The 12,244-nt window shown below is 42.9% G+C and overlaps 1 protein-coding gene across 7 annotated transcripts in view; it reads right to left on the bottom strand.

Annotated features, from left to right (window-relative positions):
- The window catches only part of PRIMPOL (primase and DNA directed polymerase), a 42,925-nt gene that overhangs the window by 11,991 nt on the left and 18,690 nt on the right, over nucleotides 1-12,244 (bottom strand). For 5 of the 7 annotated variants that reach the window (XM_058436932.1, XM_058436931.1, XM_032149007.2 and 2 more), the window contains 4 exons: nucleotides 10,375-10,659; nucleotides 6,085-6,231; nucleotides 5,010-5,172; nucleotides 1,064-1,152 (listed from right to left, as the gene is read on the bottom strand). In XM_058436932.1, coding sequence (XP_058292915.1) covers nucleotides 1,064-1,152; nucleotides 5,010-5,172; nucleotides 6,085-6,231; nucleotides 10,375-10,659 — 684 coding nt within the window. The remainder of the gene's footprint in view (nucleotides 1-1,063; nucleotides 1,153-5,009; nucleotides 5,173-6,084; nucleotides 6,232-10,374; nucleotides 10,660-12,244) is intronic. The other 2 variants (XM_032149008.2, XM_058436933.1) reach the window with 2 other exon arrangements.

Here is a 12,244-nt window from a genome sequence, read left to right as displayed (position 1 = left end):
CTTGTCGCCCATGCTGGAGTGCAATGGCACGATCTCAGCTCACTGCAACCTCCGCCTCCCAGGTTCAAGCAATTCTCCTCCTCAGTCTCCTGAGTAGCTGGGATTACAGGCGCCCACCACACCCTGCTAATTTTTATATTTTTAGTGGTTTCACCATGTTGGCCAGGCTGTTCTCAAACTCCCGAACTCAGGTGATCCGCCCAACTCGGCCTCCCAAAGTGCTGGGATTAGAGGCATGAGCCACCGCGCCCAGTGAATAATACTTCTTAACATCTTTCTCATACTTTTTCCATTTGAGATAGAAACCCTGAAGTAGATTACTGATTGATTAATTGATTAATTGATTGGTTGAGACAGGGTCTGATTCTGCTGCCCAGACTGGAGTGCAATGGCACCATCAAGACTCACTGTAGCTTCAACCTCCTGGCCTCAAGAGATCCTCCTGCCTCAGCCTCCTGAGTGGCTGGGACTACAGGCGTGCACCACCATTCCTGGCTAATTTTTGGATTTTTTGTAGAGACAGGGTTTTGCTAAGTTGCTCAGGATTGTCTCTAACTCCTGGGCTCGAGTGATCCTCCCGCCTCAGCCTCCCAAAGTGCTGGAATTACAGGTGTGAGCCACTGTGCTTGGCTAGAGGTAGTTTTTGAAAGATCAGTGATTATGAATCCTTAACATTGAAGATTTTAAAGGCAAAACAGATTCTGTATCCTTACATTTTGATAGGAAATTATTTTTTAAAAATTACCTGAAGTAGCTGGGTGCAGTGGCTTGCAGCTGTAACCCCAGCATTTTGGGAGGCTGAGGCAGACAGGTCGTTTGAGCCCAGGAGTTCAAGACCAGCCTGGGCAACATGGTGAAATCTCATCTCTACTAAAAATGCAAAAATTAGCTGGGCATGGTGGTGTACACCTGTAAACCCAACTACTCCAGAGGCTGAGGCAGGAGATGGCTTGAGCCTGGGAGGAGGAGGCTGCAGTGAGCCAAGATCGCACCACTGCACTCCAGCCTGGGTGACAAAGAGAGGTGCTGTCTCAAAAAGAAAAGCAAACATCAAAAAATTTACCTGAAGTGCCGATACTGTTAAAATATCCAACTCCTTTTTGTTTATTCTGAGATGGGTCACATGTAAGAATTCGTAAAGTATCTGAGAACCTGAAGGAGAAATAGGTAAAAGAAACAAAGCACCATTACACTGGAACTAACAAGGCCTGGCTACAGAAAGGACACTGAATTCCTAAGAGTTCCTCGTTAAAATCCTTTGTTCAGCAGATAATTGTTCTAGGACATTTATGCCACATTTGCCCACAAAACCACAAACCCTACACATATAAAAAAATATGATTTGTCAATTAAAGAAAATAATTTTTTTAAAAGAGTAGGTTGGTGATTACTTACAATACTATCCTTAATTACAGAATGGATCAGGGGACTCTAGGACTGCTGAAGCCCTGTGTCCATGGTTTCATATCTGCGGATTCAACCAACCGCTGATCAAAAGTATGTTTTTTAAAAAACAATAAAAGTAGGCCAGACGCAGTGGCTCACGCTTATAATCCCAGGACTTTGGGAGGCTGAGACAGGCCGATCACTTGAGGTCAGGAGTTTGAGACCAGCCTGGCCAACAGAGTGAAACCCCATCTACTAAAAATACAAAAATTAGCCAGGCATAGTGGCAAGCGCCTGTAATTCCAGCTACACGGGAGGCTGAGGCAGAAGAACTGCTTGAACCCAGGAGGCGGAGGTTTCAGTGAGCTGAGATTGCACCACTGCACTCCAGCCTGGGCGACAGAGTGAGATTCCATCTCAAAAAAATAAGTAAATAAGTGAAAATAAAAAATAAAAAAAATAAAAATAACAATAAAAATAATACAAATTTAAAACAATATAGTATAACAACTATATAGGATGTGCACTATATTAGGTATAGGCAATCTAGAAGGATTTACAGTATTATATAGGGAGGATGCGTGTGGGTTATGTGAAAATAGTACATCCTTTTATATCTGCAGATTTTTGTATCCACAGGGGTCCTGGAATAATAATCACCCACAGACACCAGAAGACGACTATATAACTCTATTCACCAAACATAAAGAGCCTTTGAATTTTTTGTTACAACAATTTTAGAGGTGGGACTTACAGGAAGAAATGAAGAAAGAAGGAGGGGTGAGAGCAAAGGGGAAAAACAGATTAAAATTAATGGAAAGAAAAGGTACATTCATAACCATAAAGGATTTAGCCTTCATTTCAAGAAGTAAAATAGCTGGTATTTACTCGGAATACACAAAAGACAAGGTAACTGTATTCAGTAGAAGAACCCTCCACCTCTGTAAGATTCATATTTAAACTGCGAAAGAAACGAGATTGGGTAATCGGGAGTTTACCTGCACTTCGGGCTGCAGTTGCTTTTCCCATATGAGCTAGAACTAACAATGTTGCTTTTCGCACTTCTCCATACACGGCAGAAAGAATGTGACCTTATTCTGGTGCCAACAGGGGGTGGCAGGAATTATACAATTTTTACACTCCTGCTATGGCACTTTGCACTTTCAGAATCTCGGATACTACTACTGCTACCAACAACATTCACTGAGCAGATGTCACGGGCTGGGCACAGCTGTACATGTTTTATGTGCAGTTTTAACTTTTTAAATCCTCTCGACAACTCCATAAGATAGGTGTTAGTATCATTTCCATTTAAAAGTAGGAAACGCAGACCTTACTTCTGAGACATGTTAGTAAAAGAATTCAGAGTACAAATATATATATATATATAAAGAAAAAAAACAATCCATCTTCCACCCTCCTGGGTAACGGCTGTTAACTGTGTAACCTGATACGACTATCTCTACAGCAATGTATTTTAGACAATTACTAAAATTAATTTCTAGAGAATTTTTCCTTAAAATTATATTTAAGTGGCCAGGCACGGTGGCTCACACCTGTAATCCCCGCACTTTGGGAGGCCAAGGTGGGCAGATCACTTGAGGTCAGGAGTTCAAGACCAGCCTGCCCAACATGGGGAAACCCCATCTCTACTAAAAATACAAAAATTATCTGGGCATGGTGGCACGCACCTGTAGTCCCAGCTACTTGTGAGGCTGAGGCAGGAGAATCGCTTGAACCTGTGAGGCAGAGGTTGCAGTGAGCTGAGATTGCACCACTGCACTCCAGCCTGGGCCACAGAGCAAGACTGTCTCAAAAAAAAAATTATATTTAGAAAGGCAAAAGGAAAAGAATTGTGGCAAGTTGATGGTAATTTAGTCTGAAGCTTAACCATGTTTTGGGCTGAAAAAGTTGCCAGCCTAGAAAAACAGGGAATGAAGGCAAATACAGTTAAGTCCTCACTTAATGCCATGGATAGATTCTTGGAAACGGCAACTCAAAGAGAAATGACATCTAGCAGGTCTTTGAATAATGTTGTTTTGTTCAACGTCATTTCCTTATAACAGCTCCCCAACCTTTCTGGCACCAGGGACCGGTTTCCTGGAAGACAATCTTTACATGGGTGGGGCAGGGGCAAGGTGAGCTGGTTTCAGGCTGAAACTGTTCCACCTCAGATCATCAGGCATTAGATTCTCATAAGGAGTGTGCAACCTAGATCCCTCCCATGTGCAGTTCACAGCAGGGTTTGCACTCCTATAAGAATCTAATGCCACTGCAGATCTGGCAGGAGGTGGAGCTGAGGTGGGAAGGTGGTATTGCTCGTTCACTCACCTACTGCTCACCTCCTGCTGTGGGGTCCAGTTCCTAACCACAGACCACTGGTCTGTGACTCAGGGACCACTGCCTTATAACATGGATGAGAAAAACAACTGGATTCATCATACATCACTTTGTTTAAAGTTCAGTTTCCAATAACTTATCAACATCAAATGAAGACTTACTATAGTATTTCTGTTGAAAAATGACTTTCACAGATTTTATTTTTATTTATTTATTTATTTTAGTTTTTAGCAATGGGGTCTCACCCTGTCACCCAGGCTGGAGTGCAGTGGTGCATTCATAGCTCACTGCAGCTTTGAACTCCTGGGCTCAAGTGATCCTCCTACCTCAGCCTCCTGGGTAGCTGGGACTACAGGCACGTGCTACTGTGCCTAGCCAACATTAATACTTTTAAAAAATGATCAAAACATGGGAACCTAAAGGTTCAACAACAGAACTCACAATAAATTCCAGAGTGTCAATATAATGGAAATTTACACAGGCATTAGAAGTTTTATTTACAATTAATTGTTGGCAAATTCTTAACCAATATTCATAAAATCAAGTAAAAAAAATGACAATCATTTAAATAATAATCTTAGAATATTTTTTGATTAAAGGAGCTATACAAATTATATGTATGTGCATACATGAAAAGAAAATGAGACATTTTAATAGTAAAATATTTCCAAATGCAATACCAGTAGTACTGTTTTCTTCTTTACAGAAGTGATAATCATTTTAGAAAAACTGGAAAATATACTAAATATAATCCTAAAAAGATACATTGAGAAAATTAAGTGTTCAAATATACATTTTACTATTATCTTTTAGCTAATGGAGAAAAGAGAAAAGTTAACTTAGAACTGTAAGAACTGGCTGGGCACAGTGGCTCACGCCTGTAATCCCAGCACTCTGGGAGACCGAGGTGGGTGGATCACCTGAGGTCAGGAGTTTGAGACAAGCCTGGCTAATGTGGTGAAACCCCAACTCTACTAAAAATACAAAAATTAGCCGGGTGTGGTGGCAGGCACCTGTAGTCCCAGCTAATTGGGAGGCTGAGGCAGGAGAATGGCGTGAACCCGGGAGGCAGAGGTTGCAGTGAGCCAAGATAGCGCCACTGCACTCCAGTCTGGGCGACAGAGCGATACTCTGTATCAAAAAAAAAAAAAAGAGCTGTAAGAACTGACTTTTTCTTAAGGTAGAATGAATTTAGATGATTTATATTTCAGTAATATACAATGCTATTCACTGTTTAATAAATATTCATGAATACAAAATGGTTTGATGCTGCTACTACATACCTGACATTGCTGACCAAAGAAGAGAGAAAATACTGATATTCATCAGAAACATCTTTTGACTGTATAGGAAAAAATCTGTTATCTTCAGTAACCTCCAAAGCCACACGCTTTCCTATTTTTGATGATTTATATAGCCGAAAGTTTCTATTTCTTGTATAAACTCCTACATCAAAAATTGATAAAACAACATGAAAGCATGTTTTCTGTTATTAGTTTTAGTCAGCAAATATTAAATTTTTATATAGCATTAATAAATAAATTTCTATATATAGCTGTAAACAAAATAAAATTAAAGCACTATAGCACTATACAAATTAAAATAAATTGCAGTCAGCATGGAGGAATGCCACATTCTGAAATAGTAAACTCGATTATTCTCCAGCAATTCTGCAACTGAAACAAATGGAAAAGCTGGATGCAGGTATTGGAAAGTCTGAGACAACCAGAGAGCTTCCAAGACAGTGAGGCTGTGCGGTGCTAAATTCCAGAGAAAAGGGAAGGACCAAGACCAACGAATATCTAGAATAAATCTAACAAATACGGATAAGATTTCTATTCAGTAAATTATACAACATTATAGGGAAACATTAGAGAATACCTAAGTAAATAGATGGGCCTAACATGTGCATAGATTGGAAGACTCAATATTATAAAAATGTCAATTCTCCCCAAGTTGATCTATAGATTCAAGGCAGTCCAAATAAAAATTCTAGCAGGATTTTTTTTGTGTAAACCGGCAAACTGACTCTAAAATTTAACTGGAAGTGCGAAAGGTCAAGAATATCCAAGAAATTTCAAAGAACAAATTTGGAGGAATTGTTTTTCCTAAAGACTTACAACAAAACTATATTAGACCGTGTGGTGCCTATCTAATATCTAAAACTATACTAGACAGGAATAGATCAATAGAACAATGCAGCAGAACAGGGTTTGGAAATAGACCAAAATATATACAGCCACTGATTTATGGCAAATGTAGCGCTGCTGAGCAGTAGGTAAAGGAGTCATTCCAACAAACAGTGCTGAGCCAAGCAGATCTCCACACAAGAAAAAATGAACCTTGACTCCTCCTCACCCAAGAAGCAAATCCTTTCCAAGTGGACTGTAGATCTAAACACAAAAGCCACGCCAGGTGCCGTGGCTTGTGCCTGTAATCCCAGCATTATGGGAGGCCACAACAGGAGGATCGCTTGAGGCCTGGGCAACATAGCAGATCCTGTCTCTACAAAAAATAAACAAACAAAAAAATTGTGTTGCTCTATGATACTTAGTAAGAAAGAGAGAGAGAGAAAGAGACGGGGGAGGGAAGAGAAAGGAAAGGGAAAGGGGAAGGGGAGGAGGAAGGGAAGGGAGAAGGGAAGGGGGTAGAGGAAGGGAAGGAAGGTGGAAGGGGAAAGGAAGAAAGGAGGGAATAGGAAGGGGAGAAAAAAGGGGAGGTAAGGGAAGGAAGGGAAGGAAGAAGGGAAGGGAAGGGGGAAGAAGGGAGGTAGGAAAGGAAGGAAGGAAAGGAGAAGAAAGGGAAGGTAAGGAGAAAGGAAAGGTAAAGGAAGGAAAGGAAGGTAAGGGAAGGAAAGGAAGGTAAAGAGGGAAGGAAGGAGGGAAGGAAGAAAGGAAGGAAAAGGAAGGGGAAGGAAGGAAGGAAGGAAGGGAAGGGAAGGAAGGTAAGGAAGGAAAGGGAGGGAAGGTGGAGGGAAAGGAAGGGAAGGGAAGGAAAGAAAGGGGAAGGGAAGTGAAGGGGGAAGGGAAGGGAAGGGGGAAGGGAAGGGAAGGGGGAAGGGAAGGGAAGGGGGAAGAGAAGGGAAGGGGGAAGGGGAGGGGAAGGGAAGGGGGAAGGGAGAAGGGAAGGGAGAAGGGAAGGGAAGGGAAGGGAAGAGAAAGGAGAAGGGACGGGAGGGGAGGAGAGGGAAGAAAGATTGATTTAAAAGTGTTGTCGTATGCACTTGTAGTTCTAGCTACTGGGGAGGCTGAGGCAGGAGGATTGCTTGAGCCCAGGAGTTTAAGGCTGCAGGATCGTACCACTGCACTTTAGCCTGGGCAACAGAATGAGACCTTGTCTCTAAAAAATAATAAATTAAACATAAACATAAAAGGCAAAACAATAAGTTTTTAGAAGATAAGGAAGAAAAGCAAAAGAATATCTTCATGACTTTGGGACAAGCCAACTTTCTTTAACAAGATGCAAGAAACACTAACCACAGAGGAAAATACTGATAAAATCAGACTACTACTACTATTTAATGACTTATGTTCCTCAAACATAAGTCAAGGGTGCAAAGGCAACCACAAACACACACCACAGTTTACCCTTGAACAACAAGGGTTTGAGCTAAATGGCACCACTTATATGTGATTTTTTTTTCTTTTTTGATACTGAGTCTTACTCTGTTGCCCAGGCTGGAGTGCAGTAGTATAATCTCAGCGCACTGCAACCTCTGCCTCCCGGGTTCATGTGATTCTCATGTCTCAGCCTCCTGAGTAGCTGGGATTACAGGCATGCACCACCATGCCCGGCTAATTTTTGTATTTTTAGTAGAGATGGGGTTTCACCATGTTCGTCAGGCTGGTCTTGAACTCCTGACCTCCAGCGATCCACCTGCCTTGGCCTCCTAAAGTGTTGGGATTACAGGCGTGAGCCAAATTTTTTTCAATAAGGATATTGGAAAATTTTGGGGGGACTTACAACAATTTGAGAAAACTCACAGATGAACCATATAGCCTAAAAAATTAGAAAATGTTAGAAAATAATTAAAAATAATTAGAAAAAGTTAAGTGTGTCATGAATGCATAAAATATATGTAGCTGGCTGGTCTAAGTCATTTATTGTCATAAAATGTACATAAGTCTATTATAAAAAGTTAAAATTTATCCAAACATATGCACACCCTTGCTGACTGTACATAATGCCATTCGCAGTTAGGAAAAATCTAAACAACTGTTTTAAAGATAGAGTATTAAATCATAACTGCATAAGATTAACCATAGTACATACTACACTGCCATAATAATTTCTTAGCCGCCTGCTCTTGCTATTGCGGTGAGCTCAGGTATCTGCTTACAACACAGTGTGATGCCAATCATCTCCATGTGAGCAGGTCATCGCACCAATCAATTGCGTTTCACAGTCAAAAGTGATCCTTGCAGTTCTCGCATATTTTTCATCGTGTTTAGTGCGATACTGTAAACCTCGAGTAACACCAGGGGACTCGTGATGCTGGAGGTGCTCCCAAGCAGAGAAATGTCATGACCTTACAGGAAAAGGCTGAATTGCTTGACATGTACATAGACTGAGGTCTCAGCTGCTGTTGTCACAGTTTCAGATGAACGATTCATCGTGTAAACAGATGACCTAAACTTACAGTATCGATAAATACAGTACAGTACTGTAAATATGTCCCATCTTCCTTATGATTTTCTTAACAACATTTTCTTTTCTTTAGCTTACTTCACTGTAAGAATCCGGTATACAATACGTATACGAAACATGGTTAATCAACTGTTTATGTTATCAATGAGGCTTCCGGTCAAGAGTAGGCTATCAGTAATTAAGTTTTTGGGAAGTCAAAAGTTATACACCGATTTTTATCTGCAGAGAGAAGTTGGTTCCCCTAAGCCCTGCACTGTTGAAGAGTTAACTGTATATGATTCCAATTACACAGTAAAAATACAGGGAAAACTAACCCATAGTGTTAGAGGACAGAACAGTTGTTACCCCTGGGACAGAGGGAGGGGTCCTGACTGGAAGGAGGATGGAGGAAGTTGGGGGTCCTGGTAATCTATTTCTTGTCTTGGGTGGTGTGGTGACAAGGGGTGTTCATTCTGTAATTAATTATGTATTTTTCTGTATAAATGTTACATACTTCAACAAAAACAGTTTCTTATTTGGAAACGATTTCCCCATCCTCTCTGGATATGTAAGTAAATCCAGGCATATGTATCAAGAGTACCAGGGAGGTTTCCCTGCTAGTCCGGTAGCCTGACTTTCACGGTTAGGTGTGCTGTCACCTGGGGTACTGTGTTCTACTGGGGTAGAAGTAGAGACAGGTACTGGCCACTGCCGCCCTCCCTGGATCAACTTCCTGTTACGCACTCTCCCTCACTGACTGCAGGCTAGTCCCACCCGGAGACGATATTCTGCTAATAAAGCAAAACCTGTCAGGCTTGGAAGAAGGTGCCTCTGCCCGTGTGGCTGCTTGACCTCACACTCCTCTTTCTTTCCAAGTTCTGGTGCTTGATTGCCAGAGGTGCTAGAAAACATGCAATCCAGCAGGAACACGTCCCTCATCTCGGTACCACTGTTGGCCTGGGAATCTGACCTATAATTTAAACCTACTTTCCCTCAAGCTTTACACACTGAGCTCTCCGAGGTGTTCAAAGCCAACAGCAAAAATGCTGCTGTCTGGTGGGCGCAGTAGTTCACACCTGTAATCCCAGCACTTTGGGAGGCTGAGGTGGGTGGATCACGAGGTCAGGAGTTTGAGACTACCCTGGCCAACATGGTGAAACTCCGTCTGTACTAAAAATACAAAAATTAGCTGGGCGTGGTGGCGGGTGCCTGTAATCCCAGCTACTCAGGAGGCTGAGGGAGGAGAATCGTTTGAACCTGGGAGGCGGAGGTTGCAGTGAGCCGAGATTGCGCCACTGCATTCCACCCTGGTGACAGAGCGAGACTCCGTCTTAAAAAAAAGAAAAAGAAAAAGGAAAAACCTGCTGCTGTCATGGCTTTTGAAATGACAAGCTAGAGCCTGGGTATAATAACGAGGTGCAGTTCACCAACGGGAGCTGTTGTGTTAGGGTCTCGATTGGCCTGTTGTTGAATCATGCTCAAGTCCTGTCAGCCCAGGGCTTCTGACATCCTCAGGCTCTGAGACCAGGGCCTAGCAAAGCCACACCAGGTTGAGAAATCACTGGTTTGAACACAGCAAGAAAGCTGATGAAACGGGCCCTGCCGCGACCACTGAGATCTTTGGTGAGGAAAACACCCAGGCTCACCGCGCCACACGAGGACTGCTTTTATACCGAGTCTGCTTTTTAAATTTCTGTACTCTGACTTAACCTCTCAGCAGTCCTGGAGGAAGCTGGTCCAACTGTCCCCTGTAAAACTCCCTCAGCAGGACTCCTCTGGACATGCATAGCAGAAGCCAGCCACAGCCATCCTCTACTGGGGCTCAGGCCGGCCTGGACCCCTCTAAGATCTCTGGAGAAAAACCTCACAGATTCCCAGCACCTGAACTCGATGGTTGCATCCTGCTGGCAACTTGGGCAGTGGAGGAAGCGAGAATCCCGAGCACGTGACGAGTGGGCACCAACCCGTCTCTCACGAAAGCACCAGGGCCGTCTGATGGAGACAGCTGTCAATCTTACTTACCGAGATCTACAAAAAGATGCTTCTCTCCCATGTTATTCTTCACAACTAGAAATGAAAGGTCAGGACTGCTTTGCTCAGCTGACCCCAGCCTCTGCAGTTTCTTTGAATTCAATGTCCAGCTTTCCTCTGTAGCCTCTTCTGTGAACATTTTGTCGAAAGAAAATCCTTGTCTTGCAGGTGCTTCCGAAAAATGGGGAAATCCGTGGCCTGTTGTTTCTGGAGCGCTATCATCTTCACTGCCAAGCAAGTCAAGAGCAGGCTGCAAAATTTTTCTCAAAAAATTACCTAAGGAAAAAAGCTATTATGATTCACCTGATTCTTCTTCTCCACACATCGTATCTTAAGGTCTAGCCAGGAATCCATATATGACAATTTTACATAGAAAACCATTTTTTGATTTCTGGTTTCAAAACTGAGTTGCTGCCGGGAGCAGCAGTTCATGCCTGTAATCCCAGCACTTTGGGAGGCCGAGGCGGGCGGATCACAAGGTCAGAAGATCGGGACCATCCTGGCTAACATGGTGAAACCCCATCTCTACTAAAAATACAAAAAATTAGCCGGGTGTGGTGGCGCGTGCCTGTAGTCCCAGCTACTCGGGAGGCTGAGGCAGGAGAATGGCGTGAACCCAGGAAGCGGAGCTTGCAGTGAGCCAAGATCATGCCACTGCACTCCAGCCTGGGTGACAGAGTGAGACTCCATCTCACCCAAAAAAAAAAAAAAAAAGAGTTGCTATAAATTGTTATATGCCACTCCTGTGACTTCCTTTTGTGAAATCTTTTACCTTTTCAATTCCATTGACTTGGGAGCCTGGTGTCAGATGTAAACAAATTATCTTAGAAGGGAAAGTTCATTTGAGAAGATGCGTCAATGCTGCTGGTAGGACCTGAGCCTAAGAGGCTGTCATCAAGAACACACTACTTATTAATACACACTGAGAGGACTCATCTTCACACTCAATGATTAAAGAATGAACGGCTCTCGTGCCCTTAAGGGATCATAAAAATAATAATAATAATGAAGAATGTTTATATGAAGAAACTGCTGCTCAGCTAACAGACAGAAGCACTGAGGAAATCTCGGGGAGTCGGGGTGCTGGCAAATTTCTCAAGAGCTTATTTTCTCTCCTTTACCTGCCGCTACATGCCCTGCAAACCCTGGCTCTCACGGCTGTCAGCCCCTAGGCTGCTGCTCCTACCTCTGCCTCAAACTGGGCACACAGTGGACTACGGCCTCGGAGCTCGGAGCTAATATCCACAACAAAAGCAATTCGATACATTTACTGCACTTCAACATTTATTCTAAGAACTCGGAGTAACAGCAGTACTATCGGTACCATGAAAAGTTGGTAAGAAAATCCAGAACTTCTTCGTATCTCACAAATTTCTATTCTCTCCTTCTTCCTGAGCAAGAGATTCTCAGCTTTCGGCCTGTGGCTAGTAGTCACGGAGCAGACGATGACCAGTAAACAGCAAGCAAACAAATAGCCTGTTTGGTGCTCTGCCTCCACACCCTGACAGCAGTCCCTCCTCACTATTCACGCATTCATTTCAGAAGGGATTTATTCAGATACCACTGAGCATGAAGGCTACACACTGCAGAAAGGCAGCAAGCACGGGGGCTGGAGTCAGAGACAGCTCAGTTTCTGTTTTGGCTTTTGCCACCTGCCAGCTCTGTGACTTTGGTCAAGTCTAAACCGTAACATTCCCCAGCTGCTTAACAGGAATAACAACAGCACCTACCTTTTGGAGTTGCTGTAAGGAGTAAACAAGAAAATGAAATTAAGGAGTTAACACAGTGCCTGGCACATGTAACTGCTTAAAAAGCCTTGGTTGTGCAGCCTTAGGACAAGTCCCTAAAGGTATTTATTAAT

Source organism: Hylobates moloch, unplaced genomic scaffold (assembly GCF_009828535.3).
Source record: "Hylobates moloch isolate HMO894 unplaced genomic scaffold, HMol_V3 SCAFFOLD_3, whole genome shotgun sequence".
NCBI classification, from domain to species: Eukaryota; Metazoa; Chordata; class Mammalia; order Primates; family Hylobatidae; genus Hylobates; species Hylobates moloch.
This window is presented reverse-complemented; position numbering and strand designations above follow the sequence as displayed.